The 20,347-nt window shown below is 40.0% G+C and overlaps 1 protein-coding gene across 1 annotated transcript in view; it reads left to right on the top strand.

Moving 5' to 3' along the window:
• The window catches only part of LOC142077718 (complement C4-A-like), a 61,726-nt gene that overhangs the window by 26,748 nt on the left and 14,631 nt on the right, over positions 1-20,347 (top strand). The window contains exons 12-30 of the mRNA XM_075139736.1: positions 681-848; positions 1,592-1,789; positions 3,594-3,785; positions 5,127-5,276; positions 5,685-5,811; positions 6,177-6,248; positions 7,123-7,323; positions 8,237-8,348; positions 8,573-8,643; positions 9,574-9,713; positions 10,850-11,062; positions 12,346-12,397; positions 12,914-12,994; positions 14,047-14,250; positions 15,779-15,854; positions 16,268-16,424; positions 18,002-18,097; positions 18,419-18,587; positions 19,608-19,774. Of these exons, the coding sequence (XP_074995837.1) occupies positions 681-848; positions 1,592-1,789; positions 3,594-3,785; positions 5,127-5,276; positions 5,685-5,811; positions 6,177-6,248; positions 7,123-7,323; positions 8,237-8,348; positions 8,573-8,643; positions 9,574-9,713; positions 10,850-11,062; positions 12,346-12,397; positions 12,914-12,994; positions 14,047-14,250; positions 15,779-15,854; positions 16,268-16,424; positions 18,002-18,097; positions 18,419-18,587; positions 19,608-19,774 (2,646 nt within the window). The remainder of the gene's footprint in view (positions 1-680; positions 849-1,591; positions 1,790-3,593; positions 3,786-5,126; positions 5,277-5,684; positions 5,812-6,176; positions 6,249-7,122; positions 7,324-8,236; positions 8,349-8,572; positions 8,644-9,573; positions 9,714-10,849; positions 11,063-12,345; positions 12,398-12,913; positions 12,995-14,046; positions 14,251-15,778; positions 15,855-16,267; positions 16,425-18,001; positions 18,098-18,418; positions 18,588-19,607; positions 19,775-20,347) is intronic.

Below are 20,347 nucleotides of genomic sequence, written 5' to 3'. Positions count from 1 at the left end.
GTCTGATCCAGTGGGAGCTCTGTCGGACAGAGACCTTAGGAACAGGTCCAACACGGAGCTGCTGTTTGTGGGTCTGATTTGTCTCATTTCTGTACACACAGAGCCTGAGCAGGGAAACTGAAGCCAGAAAATACTGTTTCTGTTCTGGAAGTCATGTATGCACAGTTGCACTACAAGATTTTATAAAACATGTAGCAGTCTCTTCCTCACTTCCATATCAAAAGATTAAAATAATAATGTTGCATCAAATCAATCCCATAACAAATGAAAATTCTGAAAACTATTGTCTTTTTTAAATAAATGCATTTAAATTTTTGAGTTTTTAGACTTCACACCTTCAAGTTTTTCTACAAAGTTTTCTACAAAGAGTTAAAGTTAGAAATTTACCTTATAATAGTTAAAGACAAATATCTCTGGGACCAGCTGAAATCTAATAGATGCTAAGTGAAAATCTGGGGCAGCTGTTAATCTATGTTCACAGATTTTTGCCTTAGCTGCAGTCCAGACTGAGTCAATTGCTACCCCCTTCTCTCAAAGCTCAAATTTTCAAACACTAATGTGTACAGTTTTGTATTTCTTCTCAGTTTATAAAAATAATTGCTTCTTCTTTGTGGGCATTTTAAACCTGGTTTAAACCCAGGCGTTTCCTTGAAGTAACAGAAAAACCTTTTTTCCAATAGGCATCTGTCACTTTGATTGATGGCTCTCCTGCTGCCTCTCTACCTGTCACTGCTACTGTTACCTTGCCTGGAAAACTCCCAATGAAGAAGACTGCACTTTCTAATAAAGAGGGTCTAATCCCCTTTACATTCGACATCCCTGGAGATGCTCAGATGCTTCAAATAATGGTAAAGAAAACCAAAACATCCATGTTTAAAATTATACCGCTGAGAACAGCTCATAAGACAAATGGCTGTGAAGATGATCAGTTTTCATTAAAGTAGCACAGAGAGTGGAACGTGATTTCTTACACCATCTGCACAGCTTTGTCCAGATTGTGTAAGATACGTTAGAGAGCCCAGGGGCCTGAGGGATGTCTCACTGAAGTGAAGGACCCTCTCGTACATTGGAGCTTTGGGAGTACACACATTGGAGGTAGTGGTGCTTTTTTTGTGGTTTGGATGTGCATTTTCCTGGCATGAAGAATGGGAATGGGACTGTAGGGCATATCACCATGAGAAGTGACAGAAAACGATGAGAAGACGGTGAAGGAAAAGGCCCTGAGCAATACAGACAGTAGGTTACATCTGGACACTCAGAGGGTTCAATTACGTGCACAATATAAAAAGGGAAAAAAGCTGCCAAAGTACAAAATCACTTTGTCATTTTGAGCCATTGATTCTGATTCAGAATGAGCCAAGCCTGAAAAATATCAAGTGCAAATAAAGCAAGAAACAAAAGAGGGTGAGAGAATAAAGTAAAGAAAATCCTATTTTTTTTGATGCCAGGTTCTGCTAATGAGGACTCAGCAGTGACTCATCTAACTTCCCAGCATTTTCTGAATAACCTGGCGAGATATGAATTCAGGGTGACACTCTGCATTGCCTCCTGAGGGATACTTTCCTCACTCTGTCTTTTTTTTCCCTGACAGGTAAAGGCTGAAGAGGGAAAAGAAAAATTAGAATCACCTGAAACCAGTATCAGAGCTGAAAGATACCAGTCTGCTTCCCTGAACTACCTCAGCATCAGCATCCCGCATACTGTTGTGGCACCTGGAGATACCTTACGCATCACCTTGAATGATATTCATCAGTCTGGCAGTGGAAAAATTGACTATTTCTATTATATGGTAAAAAGAATAGTAGTATAAACAGAATATCTATCTAATTACTAGTACATGGGAAACCAGAGGGGGTCCAACAAAGGGCAACCGAGATGATCAGTGTCCTAGCACACCTGACCTGCCAAAACAGGCTGAGGGAACTGGGCTTGGTCAGTTTGGTGAAGAGGCTAAGAGTGAGTTAATAGCAATCTAAAATTACTTGAAGAGGAATTGCAGACATAATGAGACAAACTTTCCTAGGTGGTGCCATGCAATATAACGAGGGACAAAGGCTACAGATCATGGCCTGGAAGGTTCATTTTGGAAAAATCTTTGCACTAGTGATGAATGCAATACTGGAAGAGGTTCCCCAAAGAGTTTAGGGAATTGCCGTCCTCAGAAGCATTCAACACTCAACCAGAGAAAACCACATCTGACCTAATCTTACGCTGGTGATCGCTCATCTTAGAACAGGCAGCTGGACTAGAGATCTCCATAGGTCCCTTTCAGAAACACATGATTCTTATATTACCATAGCTCCATATTACCTGCACCCGATGTTAGTTAACAGGTAGGTCAGTGTTATCTCCAACAGATAATGTCATGAAGGATCACTGAAGGCATTGGCTGTTATGGCCCTAAATAGCTTCCTGAAATTGGGTCTGAAAAGCAGTTCTATAGATGGAAAAGCGAGGAAACAATTCTGCTCAGCCTAAGACCAGGAATGCAAAGTATTTATTTTGCTGAAGGAGACAAATGTGTTCATGGATACATTCCAGGAGTGAATCTGTTGAATATCAAATGTGTTTAATCCCCTTCTCCCTATCTTTGTCCTAATTTCCCTTGGCAGCTTAAATTTCGCAGGATGACAAGCACCACGGGCACCTGTTCCCATTTATTTTTAATAGCACTCTGATATATTGGAATAATTGTATCCCCAAGAGTTAAATTTAGGTTTGGGGATTTATTTTCATTGGATAACTTAGCATAGGGTTGGAATTGCCACTGCCGGGATCCGGGAAAGCACAGTGCTGGGCAGGCAGGCTGTGCGGGAGGGGTGGTGGGAGACACTGCTGGAGCGGTGAGGTGAGGCTCTCTCCCAAACTTTCCCAAACCCTCAGCGGTGAGGGTCTCTCCCAAACTTTTGTCATCTAAACGAAGGCAGTGAGGATTTCAGACCAGGCTGCAGCGTGTCTCTGTTTCTTCCTGAAGCCCATTCATTATGCATTTAGGAAAGCTGCATGTATTTTTTTCAGGGAAGAGCACTATCAGTCCTGCCACTGTGCCTGTTTTCCACTCCTCTGGCATCCCATTAATATAATTAGCATAACACGGGAAGAAAGGAATTAAATAGTGGAAGATGGGCTGAAATCAGTTAAGGGCCAGTCTGTGATCCTTTATCCTGAATAATACTTTTTGGGTAAAACCTCTTGCTTCAACCCTTCCACACCATCTGAAAGATTCAGTACTGATTACAGATTAAATAAAGCTGATCTCCTCCTGGGGGTGATGACCTGTTATTGTAGAAGACAACATCTGGGACCCCCTTTTCAAGCGGTAAGACTGAGCGGAGGTGCTAGATTTCTGTTCAAACCCGGGCCGCAGGACCAGGGCAGCAAAGGCTTACCACCACACTTCTGTGCTAGAGGCACTGTGTGCTGGTCTCCTCCAGGCTACTGGTATGCAGGCTGGAATTAAAGCTATTAAGTGCCGTTAGAAGAGAATAAATTTTAAACAGAAGTGGCCTCAGAAAATTATATGTATATAAAATTATGCAACAGAATGCCCAGGCTAGTGTGTCTATTCACAATATTTGATTTCTGTCTTGCAGGTTGTGGCAAAGGGACAAGCCGAGCTTTTGGGAAGGATCCCCTCCTCAAACAAAATAATAAACCTTAAAATCACTGAGAAGATGGTGCCCGCCTTTCGCTTTTTAGCTTACTACTTCATTGCGAACGAGGGCCGTCAAGAGATTGTCGCTGATTCTGTATGGGTGGACGTTATGGATGTCTGCGAAGGAAAGGTACTTTCAAAGCAAGTAGCTTCTGTTATTGTATTCCAAAATAAAAACAAAAACATGGGGTATCAGCAGAGCAAGTGCAGGCCTGGGGTTAAAAAGTGAAAGACATTTCATTTTTGTTGAAAAAGGGGGTCATCAGGATTCTTGCTAAAAGGTACATTTGGGAAAGGCTCCCAGGAGTGATGGCAGAGATAGCTTTCTTCCGTAGGACAGGTTGTGCCTCAAAGAGATGAAAAATATAGTTTTATACAGATAAATCTCCCTCTGCAAGTGTCTATATATTAGAAATCCACAGGGAAACACCAATAGAATCATTGAGGGGCAGAATCTCTTTATAGCTTTATTTTTTTGTACTGAGGTGCGTCACATGAAAGTGAAGCAATTTATTGGGAAAAAAAAGAATTTGAAGTAATTTTTCAAGCTTTTTCATTCCTGTTAAAAGTAACTTTCTGAGATTTTATAGCATTTCAAAAGCACTTTAAAAAAGTAGTTTACATTAGAAAATGAAGTGTGGACAAAATAGGAGTCCCTCTAAGCCTTTCTTTCACCTTCCACCTCCTAATTTTTGGTACCGTAATGTAAAATGAAAAAAATGAGGCAACAGAATTTTTCCCAATATCATGAAACACAACTGTTGAAAAGTGTCAGCCTTCTAAAATGTTCTTTTTCCCCAAAAAAATGTTTTGGAAAAAAAATGTAATAGTCCATTGCGAAAAAAATTTTTCAAGAAAAATTATCCATCTCTAACACACAACGAATTCTTCATTCATATGACGACAAAACCCAATTACATTCAAGTTGGAATTTCTATTAATAATTCCCTATTAACTTCATAATCACCATAGCTATGTCCTCCTAAACCACAGAAGTATCTACATCAGATATGCACCAGATCTGAAGCCAGTCATGTTGAAAAATTCAAGTGTGAGATAGAAAGGAGGTAGTACTATTACAGACTGGTTTAAGTCAGTTAATTTTGCACATTAATTATTCTTTTGCTGTATTTCATAGCGATTTTCTTTCCACTTTCAATGATGTTGAAGGCCCTAGTTCAGTAAACCCCTTACACATACTTTCAATTCCCATTGCTGCTTAAGTGTCATTGAAAGGCAGCGTCCAATATCCTGCACAGACACATCTTTTAACCCCCAATGTTGTCCTCCAGTGGGAGATATCTGCATCTACATTTTCCAAAATGCAGGATCCCAGGCAGAAACACCGCAAAACAGGAACATCCCCCAGCCTCTGACTGCTGGCAGTCACAGCTGACAGTATTCCCAGCCCAAAGAGTCTTCGCTTTTTATTAACAAATGTGACATTTTTGCTTCAATCTTTTCTGTTTAGATTAAAGTGAGAACAGAACAAGAGATATACGAACCAACAGACAACGTCAATTTACTGATTGAAATGGACCATGCGGGAACAGTCGCCTTAGCTGTGGTTGATAAAGCAGTTTTTATTCTGAACAAGAAAAATAAGCTTACAGCCAAAAAAGTAAGATATCTGTAAGAAGAAAATATCATATCTACTAGTGAAGCGAAATTTTCCATGACTAATGAGAGGATCAAAATGTAATTAATGGCTATTAATTGCTTAATCACAGCTTTGCTAAACTTGAAAATGTTTTTGCTTTTGCAATTTAGGATCTATTTAAGATGAATGATATATTTAAGATGGGGATTTCCATGCTGCAGCAGACAAGGTTGTAAATTTAAAAAGCGTTACTGAAAACACTCCCCAACTAAAACATCCCTCAGCTTTAATCTCAGTTTCCAAATGCAGCTTGTACCACCAGTTTGTCTTGCTTCTGCGAGTCAAAGGCTACAAGAATTTTTTTAATACATATAAAAAAAAGAAAATTTGCAAGTGTGTACAGTCCTTCTATGCTATTTTATTTGGCAGGTATTTAATGCTATGAATTCGTATGATCTTGGATGTTCTGTGGGTGGTGGTGCAGACAGTGTTCAAGTTTTGACTGATGTTGGTCTGGCCTTTTTATCAGATACAATTAAATCCAACGTTCGGGAAGGTAAGTGCAATCTGCCCTTTACTTTAGATATTTGTACAAGACCACTATAGATCCGGGGAGGTTGATTGCTTAAAAATCAGAAACATTTTATCGTTGTAAAATCTCCCTTGCCTGTGGATTTTTCTTATTCTGTTCTTCTGCTGGGTGCTGACAGCTCAAATAGCCCAGATCATGGCTGCTGGTCCTTTGGTGTCCAGCTCAGCTGGGGCAGGCAGCAGTTGGCTAGGGCTGTAAGGTAACTTGTCAGACTGTGGGTCTTCTGTGAATGAGAAGGGTCCTAAGATGGGTCTTCCATGAATGACCTGAATCATCAGGCTGTTACTGTCATAGTATCATGATCAAGCTCTTCTGTTCTGCTTTTCCAGGCTATAAATGCCTCCAGGTTACCAGAAGGCAGAAGAGATCTTTGGATTTTCAGAAGAAAATGTCAGGAATTGGTATGTCTGCTCATCTGGGTGGCCTGAAAGGCTTAGCAGGGGGAGGCAAAGGGATCTGGCTGGGATTTAAGGGGTAGGAAGTGATGGGATATAAAGGATACCAAGATATTCATAGTCCCAGTTCTTGCGTTAAGTGACATAACCTAGCACAAGTGTGTATACAATGCCATGTGACCTGATGCATCATTTATCAAAAGAACTCAAAAAACAAAACAAAAGAGTGGCCCAACTGCAAATGGAAACTAATTCACCAGTTTATAATCCCAAATGTGAAGTACTTCTACTAGATATCATGTCATGGAATCAGTCATGGCTTTGAAGTTTTTCAAAATTATTTGTATGGCCAGAAAATGTTTTATAGATTCTATATTTTCTTGACATTCTGCTTTGAAGTTGTGCCAGCTTTGGTACTTTGTGCTACAATTAAGAGAAGACTTAGTACAATATTTGGTCTAAATTAAAAAAAAAAAAAAGGCTTACACAAATTGATATTTCCTTGCCAGAATACATGAAGGCTTGAAGCTGGGATCTTCCTTACTTTTGAAATCGGTCTCTTTATTCAAGAATGAGAATACTGCCATGGCTATTTCTATCAAGATAGCTAATTCCAGTCTGCCAAGGAGGCATTTTTAATTCACAGTCTGAATTTGAAGAGAAAGCTTAGAATAGAATATCCAGGATGCCATAGGGCCCATGCTTTCCTCCTGTGTTTGTGGACTGTTTTTAGGATGGAGTACAGGTCCCCGGCTGAAGGTAGACTGTTGCAATAGCAACTAACGTTAACTGCAAAGAATGACAGGATTGAGCATGATGAACACCTTTATGCTTATTGCTGCTTCCACAGCACTAATTCTGGGCTCTAATTATATTGCAGCCAGCAAATATCAAAACACTGATCTACAAAAATGCTGTGAAGATGGAATGAAATTAAATCCCATGAGGTTTTCTTGTGTGAAAAGGCTAACAAGGGTGGCTGGCTCCCCCGAATGCAGAAATGCCTTCCAGGACTGCTGTGAGAAAGCCACAGCCCTCAGAAAGGAGGCGAAGCGGAGGAGCAGAGTGGGCTTGGCACGATGTAAAGAACAGTGGCATGCAACATCCCAGAAAAATACCCTTCATATGGTGGCAAGGGAGGGTTAAGGGGTATTTAATGCTGTGGGGCTGGGGGGAAGTTTTCACATCAACATTTCAGTGAGCCCCGGTATACTGCAGCATCCACACGCCATTGCATCTTCACAACTGTACACTGTGAAGGTGGGAGTGGGACGGGATAACTTCGTGGGGTAAGAAAAGGCAGGAATTGCTTTAGCCACTGTTGGCCCCAGAACAGCCTTATGGAGGAGCTGTCGGCCCCTGCCGGCATCCCAGCAGGCTGCAAACAGCAGAGCAGAGAAGGGGGTGGTTTTCTGTGTTCGGGGCTCTGAGTGGCCTCGGTTTCATGACTATTTTATTAGTGGTGTTACTGTTATAACACCCAAGTACCTCCAAAACTACCTCATAAGAAGGGGCCACTTCAGCCAGGGACAGTTTTGTCTCTTTGTTCCTTTCTTCTCCCCAAAGTCTATATCAGATCACACAAGGGCTCATGTCACAAAACAAAAAAAAAATTGTAGAAAATGACCCTATTCTAAGTGTAATTTCTGCTACCGTTTTTCTCAGAGCTCCCTTTTCATGCTCTGTCTGTCACAAATATGGGCTGGTGGGAACGTCTTTGCTACGCATTACTAAAGGGAAATGTTTTCTTGTTTGGTAGTGTATAATTATTGAACTTGGAAAGAAGAATTATCCTTTTGTTTAATGACAATCTTTGGTCATTGCTTCTCTTTTTTCAGCATTTTTTTTTTAATGCACAGATGAAACCCAGATGAAGTCTTTTCATACGGAGTATTTTTCATGCTGCTTTCTCTCTGACAAACTGACTCCCTGCAAGACAGTGTAAGGTCAGCAGCCAAAGACTTCAGAACAGAAACCCCACTCTTGTTTTACAGACTATGATGACCACGAAGAAGTGTTTGATGAAACCTCTGTCAACTTGCGCAGTTATTTTCCTGAGAGTTGGTGGTGGAATTTTGAAGAAGTGAAAAACCCTGGGAACCATAGGTACTCTATTACCTGACTAGATGAATATGTTTAAATTTGTACAGTAAAATGTATATGAATATCAGCTTTATGTGTTATCCGATACAGAAGACTTCAGAATATTTGCAAGTACTTTGTCTCTACAACTCAGGGAATTTTTTTCCTTACAATACTCAAACTTCAGCAAATGACAATGTTTACATTTTATACATCCTTCCTAATACATTTTATTTTGTGTTTCTTAGTGTAGAAAACTTTGCTCCTGACTCTATAACTACCTGGGAAGTTCAGGCAATAAGCATATCTCCCCAAAAAGGTATAAGTGTTGGGTATTTTATTTGGTGTCTTTGTATGGATGAATAGAGAATGTATATTCTTCATAACAGAGATACAATGTTATGTTGTTGAAGTGAGACAGTCTGTACTGAAAAACACAAAGTGTTTTGATCATTACATTTACTCCTCTCTTTTATGCCATATTAAAACCCAGCTAGAATTTAAGGGATAGATATATATTTATAAAAACAACATGAAGTGGGCCCTGAAGGAGGATGAATTATACAATCAAAACTGTCTCCTATTCTATCAAATCAATAAACCATCTCATTTAGCTTCCACATGGCCAGGAAGCCACAAGAAAGGTAGCAGTAATAACACTGCTTTTATTTTAGTATTTCTGGGAGCGAGTTCTGGACATCTCAGAGAAGGACAAAAGTTTGTGGTCTCTGGAAAGTTAGAGGAGAAAAGAGCACCAGGAACCTAGCAGAGGATCAGCAAGGGCTGGACACCAGAAAGCCCAGGTTCCCAGGTGCTGCTCTCTGGAAGCTCCTGGGGGTTGACCAGGACCATGCAGGAGGGACAAAGGATCCACCTGGTACTGCCCATTCCCCTTCGGAAAGGGAGGCTCATCCAGGGGTGCAGTGACGGGCATGGAGTTTATTTACAGAGAGTGAGGAAAGGTCATTGTGTTTTTAACATGGCCTTTGAAGGAAAGCTGGGCCACATTTGACTCACTCCTGCTACAAACACTCACAAAAGCTACAAACATTTTACCTATTGAAAACTGTGGCAGTGACTCCAGAGAGCAAATCCTCTACCCCTGAGATAGGTTTCTAGTGCAGGTGAGTTGAAATGCTTTCTGGATATGCCTCAGGGAAGCCCAGGCAATGAGTTTTGATAGACGTTTAACTTTTTATCAGCTGATGTTAAGTGTGTAATTCTCAACTCTGTTTTTTTCTCATCCCAGGATTTTGCATAGCTGACCCCCATACCTTTGCAGTTTTCAAAGACTTTTTTGTATCCCTGAGATTACCATACTCAGTCAGACGACATGAACAACTAGAAATAAAAGCAGTGGTTTACAACTATCTGCCCAACGATCTCCAGGTAGTATTACCACCAACTGCTGTGCTATACACATCTAGCTAGCTAGATGTATAGCTATGTAATAATTTAATGTAAATGACCCAGCCACCTTTCAGTGCCCTCCTACAGCCCAGACACCGCCCTCCCATTTTGAAAGTCTCCCCAAGGACAGGATCCAGTTCTACTTGCTAATCAAACTTACTGTATAAAACAGATTTTATTTACCTTATTACACAGCCAAATTCCTTGTCTTTGGGTATGCCTCCTCCCCCTTCATTGAAGCAACCAGCTACTTTTTTGCTGCTGCCAAGCTGGGCAACACCCAGCTGCTGATAAACCAGCTACACAAGATACAGAGCTAAATTATGAGTACTCAATCCAATATGTTAGCCACAAAATTCATTGTGCATGCAATGCAAAGCCACTTTTTGTCTGCATGTGACACCTATCCAGCTCTGCATATGGCCACAGTTGTCACTGGGCTTAGAGCCTCCATCATCCTCAGGCTGATGCTCTTTCTTTCATCTCTTCCCATCTCTCAGCCAGCTCTGCTTGACCAGCATCTTCTGAACTGTGTTGAATGGTGTAGAGCTGGGATATATAAAAATGTACCATCCTTCTTACTTCCCTGTGGTTCAGGGATAGGCCAAAACTATATTGCAAATTCAGTGTAATGAAGAAATACTAGCTGATTTACCTTCACAGCCCCAGTCAATGTAGATGAATGTTAACAGACATAGGATCATAAGACAATTTATGTTGGAAGGGACCTCCAGAGATCTCTAGTCCAACCTGCTGCTCAGAGCAGGTCCAGTTAGAGCAGGTTGTTCAGGGCCTTGGCCAGTCAGGTATTGAATATCTCCGAGGAGGGACACTCCACAAACTCTTTGAACAAGCTGTGCCAGCATTTGATCACTTCTTGGTGAAAAAGTTTTCCCATTTTATAACTGGAGAATAGTAAATTCAGGGGAGCGAAGTGAAAAACACTTTCTGTCTTGCAAAATGTCTGCTTTGCTATTTCCTTTTTAAGCAAAAGCTAGTCTCCTGTTATACCTGTTACCCATTTCCCATTCTTATCTAGACATGGTGGAGCTGGAGTATTTTTCCTGTGCGGTGATGCACTAAGCCTGATCGCAGGCATTGCCTTGTCCCTGCAGGTTACAGTGACGATGGAAGCAGTGAAGGGGCTGTGCGCCGCAGAGGCGACAGAGAAGGCTGTGCAGCTTACGCTGGTGGCTAAGGGGAACTCTGCAACACCAGCCTACTTCTCGGTTGTCCCTCTGACTGTGGGAGAAATTCCCATTACTATTACTGCTTTCGACACTGTTTCTGGGCACAGCGATAGCATTAGGAAGAACCTCAATGTTGTGGTAGGTATAACTAGTTGAGGGCAGACACTTCACGAATATGTGTTTCTCCTCAAATACAACATTCACTAAGCGTGGAGGTCTTGTGGAGGGAGTGAAATCACAGAAATGCAAAGCTGGAAGCAATCTCAGGAAACCTGTTTCTCAGCAAAGATTGAGATATAGCATGAGGAAGAAATTTAACCCTGTGGTGGACTTGTGTATAGTGTATATAGAAAGAATTGTTCTCTACAGCAAAAAGGCATCCTTCTACCCATGACATAGCAATAACTTCCTTCATGCAGTCAGTGCCCATCTCGCAATTTTTAACTTCCACCTGCTTCATCAACATTTATAAAAATTATTTTTCCCTTATGAAGCCAAGATTGAAGATGTTCATCTAACAATATTTTGAGAAGGGAATACTCTCTGCTAGTCATAAAATTAAACCCTATTTCATTCCTCCCAGTTAATGGATCTTCAATCTTAAAAATTGCATAGGTGAAACACATACAGGCAAACAAAGGTGTTGTATTGATTATTTAATACCTTAGTTCTCTTTCAAAATGATGAAAAGCCTTTTAGAAAAGATGACTTTTCAAGAGTCAACACTGACCGGCACAGACTCATTACAGCACCCAAGTAGCCCACTGAGGGCTATTTCCAATGCACACAAAAAGTGCAAAATATGAATCCTTGCACCATTAATATAAGGGGATAGCCTTGTAGGTAAAGATAAGGCATGGGATGCCAGGAACCTGCTGTTGTTACAGGCCATAACTGAGATAGACACAGTTCATAGTTCAATGCTACACCAAAACACCAAAAGTGTCTCTAAAAATAGCTTTATTAAAATAGAAAGTGTAGGAAGAGGGATGTCTGGAAATCAGAAGGAAAAAAAAATTAAGTTTTATCAACAAGATGAACTCAGAACTTGGTGGATTTCATAGATGAGAGGTTTATAAAAGTGAGTCCACCTACAAACTTGACTTGCACAGCTCACAAAGCTGAGAATAAATTTTGAAGTTCAATTTTTCTGGGTTAGTTTTGGTTAAAGGAGTTTCATCCAGGGAAATATGTCAATAATAACAAAAAAAAAGTCAGTAGAGTTTATTAGTATTTCAATTGGGAGACTGAAATTCTGATTTGAAGCTTCAAATTTACCTGGAGAGAAATCTCACTCCAAAATAACTTATTTCTGCCACCTGCTGGTCTAGCGCAAGGGCGGAAATTGTGACTTTCAGGCAGCTTAATTTCAGGTGTGAGTGCTTGCAAAAGTTTTAACTCTTTTTTCCTCAATTGTACAGGCTGAAGGTATTTTACAGAGAGAAGAAAAGACCATTTGCATTAACAGTGCCTGTGAGTTACACAAAAGAATTAGATACAGATGAGATTTGGGGTAGGGACAAAGGATGTAAAGCTTGGTGTGAATATCTGATGAATACAGTGAAATACTTCTTAATGTACAAACGTTGCTTTGGTTGACAGAACTTGTCACAAATGTCTTCATCCAATACATAGCAAAAGACTCAGGAAAGAAAAATAATTTAATTCTAAATGTTTAGAATTGATTTGTATTACTTCTGTGTTTCAAGGTAACGTTCTTTAAATATTAAGTAGGCATCTATTTCATTTACTAATGGCTCTTAAAAGATATTAAAAACAAGCCCCATTTCAAGCCAAAAAATATTGCTAATGATTGAAAATTAAATCCATTTAAGAAAGATAAGTATATTTCTTTTCACAATTTTCTATTTAACATTTCTGATAACATCAACTGTGAGATGTTTAATGAAAGCATGTTCTAAAATTATACTGTATGTTTTCATGTTTAAAGAGTCTGGATGTAGATCTCTATTTACTATTTATTTACAGTAAAGTCCCATACACTGGACCTGAACAGACCATCTGATATGGTACCGGGTTCTGATAGTCATGTGTTTGTTAGCCTGAAAGGTAAATGTAATTTTTTGTCAATAACTTCTCCATAGGTGACAAGAGACATGCCCCTTTGTGCTGCTCATTCCTGAATGTCAAGTCTCCATTCCCTCCTAGTTTTTCTGCTATGACTCAAATGGTCTGTGCCACACACCCAGGTCATAAAACAAAACAGCCCCAAGGCTGATCCAGTACCTTTCTTCTTTCTAATTACTCCTCACTTGTATTGGATATAATACCTTTACGCGGTCCATCCTGCCTCACTGTGCACAGGCCAACTTTATGGGAAGGCCAGAGGTGAAGGGAAGAGTTCACCTTCCTTAATAACCCCACACTGCATGTAGGTCTGTAGAAATCTGCTTTAGTCTTCAGAAATAAGGATGCCAGACTCTGATGTATAAGTTCTGGAAAGTTCTGTTTTTCTAAAGAGAAGATATGTACAATCATACATTCATTTAATCAAATAATAATATACATATATATACTCATGTATTTGTATTTTAAAAACATCTACTAGCAAGTACTCTTATTAATGATAAAAACATTTCTTCCCAGAAAATGTAAAATAATGCATTCTTGACACAAAGGCTATTGGCTTCCTTTTCAAATTCTTGTTCTAAAGTATGGGGATGCTTGAATTCATCAAATGAGAAAATTGCAGAGAGAAAAAAAAAACAAAACACCTCTGCATTAAATGTTTGGCATGATTAAGGCATGATCTTTTTGCCCTCTGTAGGAGGATCAGGTCTGGTTTGACAAGACTTTTCCAGCCCGAACCTGAAGCACCAGTCCTTCCCCCTTTCCTTGCTTCCCTGCCTCCAGTAGCCTCAGGACTCTTTCTCCTTCATACTCCTTCACTGCCCCAGCCTCCTTTCTCCATCTTTCCCAGGGCCTGGCACCTCATCCTTGTTCTTCTCCAGCTTTACAAAGTCTTAAGTAGCTGAAAATTGTGTTTAATAATGAGAAGTATCAGGCCATGCTGGAGTGTCAACCTATAGTTAGTATCACCTTTCTTCATGTTACACCAGCCAGCTTTAAATATGATATGTACTATGTGTTTTTTACAACAGGGAATATTATGGACGAGTCTGTTGAAAATTGTCTTAGTCTCACTGGAGTTGAGAAACTTATTCAAGTGCCCACAGGCTGTGCAGAGCAAACAATGGTGAAAATGGCCCCTGCAGTCTACGCTATTGAGTACTTAGATGCCAGTGAGCAGTGGGCAAATTTTAATCCTGAACAGAAGGAGGAAGCCATTAAAATGATTGAAAAAGGTACGCAGAAAAAAAGCCCAGAGACCAACCAAAAAGGTCTTTGTTATCCTTTTGCGTTGCACACTAACCATTGCTACTCGCCAAAGGAGTGAGTGTTGTCTTAACACAGCCGTGCAGAAATGCCTCTGGCAATCTGCACACAGACATGAGAAACAGAACGGATGAGGAAGATTTAGGTGACTAATTGCCTACATCTGATATTGTACAGTATTGACATTCACAGTCCACCCTCTCTCTTGCCTAATTTAGAAGAAGAAAGTAAAATCTGAGCTGATCAATGTCAACTCTTTTCAGAGTAAATGGACAGCGAAGGCAAGTTGATCATTTCCTCCTAATGTAGATGTGCAAAATAGATCAAGATGAATCATGTCCTAAAAATGCTTATTTCTCCCCATGGATCATAGACAGTGCTTAGGATGGCCAGCTGGGATGTAGACATCTCTGTTAGAGATGTCTGTAGTTGGCAAGAGGAGTATCACTAAGGAAACTCCCAATGGCAGTCATGATATTGACACATATTTTCCACACTCCTGTATTCATTACATGAACTAGAATGACTCCAACAGCCTCAGACCAACCCAGAGAGGGAGGGAGTTTCCTTAGGAAGAGGACAGCTGCAAGGTTCATTCTTGAAGAGCCCTCTCCAAGACGTGATCCAAAGCTGGTGTTAAATGTATAGCAAAGCCAGAACCACAGCATGTGGAAGTGGAGGTGTTCCAGCTCACAGGCACTAACATAGAGCCCAAGAGTTATCAGTATCATAGCAGGTACAGCTGATCTTTCCAACTGTAGTGGTGTGCACATGGCATAAAGCAATATAATGCACCTATCTTCGTGATCTTTAGACAACATGTAACACACATTTCATCAGTGAAAAATAAGTTTATAAATAGAGATTAAAAACATGCTAACAGTTGCTGAATGGACGTCTTTGCCTATTTATCTAAGATTGCCTAAAGTGACATGAGATCACTGATGAGTATTTGGTATTATAAGCAGCATTTAGTCCCTGTATTATGCTTTTATTGATTCTTATCGAAGTTCACCAGGGTAGAAAATGAGTTTTGTGGCTATGATATAGACTTTGTCAAGATAATAGCAGTCAAGATCAGAGGCCACAACTCATGATTTCTAAGCCTATGTCTGACCCAAGAGATGATGTTTTGTATATTTCTTGATTCCATGCACCATAAAGTCAAAAGCTTGAAAAGTTGTCAGTAATGGGAGGTAAGTTTCCCAAGATTCACTACACAGAAAATGCTTTGTAACTATAAATACCTGCAGTTTTCAGGTTATTCTCATGGTTCAATTAAGCCAAACAAGACAGAGCACCTTCTAAGTCTAGTGCTTGTTCTGTGTCAAAGGCCTGTTGACCCAGTCATTTCCTCCTTAATGTACCAATGAACACCTCCATGTACTCTTCCACTAGTCAATACTGAACAGGTCCATGCTAATACAAGTGATGTATGAAAATGCCCAAGAAATATGTGTATTCTCTGAACAGTTATGTGCTGTCCTGTTCGTATAGGTTATACTAGACTGCTTGAGTTTCAGAAGGTGGATGGCTCCTATGGAGCATTTAAAACAACCCCCAGTAGTGTATGGTAAGTGTATTTTTCGTTTGTTGGTTTTTTTGGTTTGTTTTTTTTTCTTTCCCCCCCAAAACACCTCTATTATCATTTGATGCATGAGAAGTTTTTCTGGGGGGATGGATTTTCAAAATCTGGTGGGCATGGTGTTGCCTATATACTTTTGTCATGGATAGTCAGCCTTGTAAGTCTCTGAGCATGTTTAGTCCTTGATGAAGGAGATTTATGCTGAGCCACTGATTATTTTGCATTTGCCACAGAGTAGAAATGTTCACGCTGATGTTGAATGATAACTCACTAGGTTCCAGTGAGTGCACTGTATTGAATATGAGTCTGTGTACAAAATAATTAGTATGTTTCTTTTGCTGTCAATATACTCTTCTATAAATACATGTCAGTACAAGTTTGGAACATTTTCTTTTGTGCAGGTTAACTGCATTCATTGTTAAAGTACTCACAAGGTGCAGAGAATACATTAATGTCCAAGATAGTCACATACGCAACTCGATTTCCTACTTGATTAATCAACAGCAGGCAGATGATTCATTCCACGACCATCACCCAGTATTGGACAGGACTATGCAGGTAGGTCATCCGTATTTAGAAGAATCTGTTGCACATTTAGGGCTGCTAGGGATTGAAAGGAATATTGTGAGTTGTTGAGTAAAAAGAAATGTATCTAAAAAAAAGAAATCTGTAATGTAAGAAGTACAAAATCTGTAATGTAAAATGAATTTGTTAAAAGGTCTGTTATGTCAGAGATGCATAGCTAGCACTTCACTATCTTTATCTTCTGATCCAGTCTTAGATAATTTTGCAGCGGACCTATGCCCCTAGACCACTTAGAAAATTAATTCTGAGATCTTTATGCTTGGTAAAAATTTATGCCTTTTATTGCCAAAGGCAATAGAGCCATAAAATCGTAATTTAGTTTTGAAGGAACATCCAGAGGCCATCTAGTCCAACCCCTGCTCAGAACAGGTCTAGTTAGATCAGATTGCACAGGACCATGTCCAGCTGAGTCTTGAGTACCTCCAAGGATGGGGATCCCACAGTCTCTCTGGATAACCTGTTTCAATATTTAACCACTCCCTTGGTGAAAAAAAGAAAAAAACTCTTAATACCTAATCAGAATTTCCAATTGCATATGTCAGTCTACTCATCCCCTGTAAATGTCCAGAAACACAAAATTGTTGCACTGTCCATTCATCTAGGATATGAAAATAATGTGCATCTTCCAAAATTCATTGAAAATGCAGATACCTTTGTAGTGATCTTATATGAAAAAAATGTATTAATTTTATTAATGATCTTTGTCAAATCACTAGTGAAGCTTTCACCCTCAAAGCCAGTTCCACAGTTGATGTAACACTGTTGGGGAAAAAAAACAGCTCAAGAACAGGCCAAAGGTTTTTTTGACCTGTGTTCATGCTGAGATACTTATTTCTATTTTACATTTCCTTCAGGAGCTATACATGTCAATTTTGTACAGAGACTTAAGTCTTTCCAAGCACACAACCTATCCTTCTCCTAAGGATAAACATTTGGGGCTGACTGAAGGAGAAGGTTGTTGTCAAAGGTTGTTGAATGTTGTCGAAGATCCTAAGGTTGCTGTCAAAGGAGAGCATGAGCAAAAGGATCACAAAGAAGAATAGGAATGAAAATGCAGATCTTCAGGGAAAAAATCTAATGAGGGCACTGTGTTTAGTTTATCAAGAAGAGGAATAAGAAATGATCTAGTAATGGTGTATAAATATCTTTACAGGAGAAAAATTCTGTGTGTTGGAGGGCTCTTTAGTCTATAGGGAGTAGCAGAGAAACGAAAAAAAAACCACTAGCGCTTGGAAATTGAAGCCATGAATATTCCAATGAGAAATTGTAGATTTTGAACTATAAGTTAAATAATTAAATATTTTATTACCAGCTGAAGGACGTAGTGGGTTCCTAATCTCTTAACATTGTTTAATGCAAACTGGCTGCCATTGTAGAAGATATACTTTAGGTGGACACAAGTCATTAAGCAAAATTAAACGGTAAAACATGGTCTGTGGTCAGATGGTTTGACAAGAAGGCCCTTGACTTCATGAAAAGTGATTTTTTAAATTTAGTCATAGGCATATACATGTACATTTAACTTTTCCTGTTCATGTTTCATCTTTCAGGGTGGCATTGGGTCAGCAGAAGAGGATTTGGCTTTGACAGCCTTTGTAACTATAGCATTACAACAGACTCTACAGGTCTATGAGTCACCTGATGTGGTAGGAAGCCCGACTGTTTATCTTTAAGTCTGAAGGCTATTCCACAATGGCATGTCCATCTTACTATCTTAACGTACTGCAAATGAGGAGGTAAAAGTCTGTTTACGTCTGTGGTGGATAGCAAAAGAGCCGTGGCCTAATGTACAAGGTGTTTCGAGCTATACATTCCACCATCAATGGCTTTAATCACTAAGCAAAAATTATTAAAATTGTCTCAAAAATGACTACAGGGAAGTATTCTAATTTCCTAGTACTCTCACCAGCAGTAACAGTTACTAGGTCTGAATGACCGTTTCAAATGGATCCATTCTGTTTTCACAGGTACAAGTGATTAGAGGAGCAGTGTCTTACATGAAAAATCAACTTTCAAGAAATACTAACTGCTATTCTACAGCCATCACTGCTTATGCTCTGACGCTTGTGCAGTCTGATAGTGAAGAAGCCCGGTTTGCAAAAGAAAAATTAAGGGGCTGTTCTGTTTTTGATGCAGGTACTGGTAACCATTCTTAAAAATTCAGTTAGAAAGCACTTTTCCTAATTAAAGCACTTTGAGCACTTTTACATGAACAAAATAAATTCAAGTAAATGAAGACCATTTAATTTTATAGAAGCGTGTATGCATATGTGTAATATACTTAATTATTTAAATTACATCATTAAATATTTCAGTGTTGAAATTGTAATATGTAATTTGTATAATTAATATCACTGTAAAGTAACAACTTAGCATTGTGAAGTTTGCATCATGATCTTGTCTGATACTGGAATTGGAACAAAACCATGGTAAATAGACATTTACCTTTTCTGCTTCCCTTGCTGCCTACCAAAGTTTCCACACCCCTAAAGTGCATTTAAAAAAAACATCCAAGCCAGCTGAGAAAGAAGAAACTTTTGACGGGTAAATAGAAATGAACAGCTACATATGGGAGTAGTCCGGACTGGATTTATGATCAAGGGGGAAGGTGTCTTTTCCAGCCCACCTGCTTTCAAACCCCCCCGCCAGTTCTGAGTGCTTTGTTCCAGCTCCACATGGATGTCACCTCTTTCCCCCACCCCTGGTGTGTGGCTGTGGTCAATGCTGAGCCAGTTGTTTGTGTGGCTGCACTGCCACACTATTAATTTCTCCCAGTTATTTTGGTAAATACATTATGGTTTAATAGCCATAGTTTAAGCAGAGGGAATATGCTTCTCCTTAATCAAGACGGGACTTATGGGCATAATTAATGCTATTATCTCTCGAGGACCACCAGACACAATGCTACCACTCCATCAGATGGACATCGCTGTACAATGGGATCATTAGAGTGTGATGGTTGAATAAGTCAAAATTGAAAATTGTGGTTTTCCTTTTCCATTATCTCTGTTTCTATACTGATTTGTTGCTCTCATGACAGCAGCTGTGTCTTGTGGTTCCTCAGTGCTATGACGTGAAATATCTACTGTGTAGAACAATAGTCATTTTTGGCAAATGTCTTTACCAAGGAGATTCAAGACTGAGTTATTCTTGCAGCAAAGCAGCAGCGCTACTGGGGAAACGGAAATGATGCAGTCTCAGTGGAAACCACTGCCTATGCATTGCTTCAGACATTGCTCCTGAAAGACATGGAGTACGCAAGGCCTGTTGCTACGTGGCTGACGGAAAGAAGGAACTACGGTGGAGGATACTGCTCTACACAGGTGCCTGACCACCAGTCTGGGTGGAGTTTCAGGGGGAGGGAAGAAAACAGAAGCCCTATAAAGACTTTTTTGTTTAGATTTGAAAGCATCATAACAGTTAATCCTGAACTTCTTTGGTGTATTAAGCACTAAAGGTTTTGGCTCACTAATAAAAAATGGGCCAAAATGAAATGCTTATAAGCCAGTGTTGTGGTTTAACCCCATCCAGCAACTAGGCACCACCCAGCCGCTTGCTCATTCCCCCCCAGTGGGATGGGGGAGAGAATTGGAAGGGTAAAAGTGAGAAAACTCGTGGGTTGAGACAAAGGCAGTTTAATAGGTAAAGCAAAAGCCACGCACGCAAGCAAAGCAAAACAAGGAATTCACTCACTACTTCCCATCGGCAGGCAGGTGTTCAGCCACCTCCAGGAAAGCAGGGGTCCATCACCTGTAACGGTTACTTGGGAAGACAAACGCCATCACTCCGAATGTCCCCCCTCCTTCTTCTTCCCCCAGCTTTATATACTGAGCATGATGTCATATGGTATGGAATACCCCGTTGGCCAGTTGGGTCAGCTGTCCTGGCCATGCTCC

Source organism: Calonectris borealis, chromosome 1, assembly GCF_964195595.1.
Source record: "Calonectris borealis chromosome 1, bCalBor7.hap1.2, whole genome shotgun sequence".
Taxonomy (NCBI): Eukaryota; Metazoa; Chordata; class Aves; order Procellariiformes; family Procellariidae; genus Calonectris; species Calonectris borealis.
This window is presented reverse-complemented; position numbering and strand designations above follow the sequence as displayed.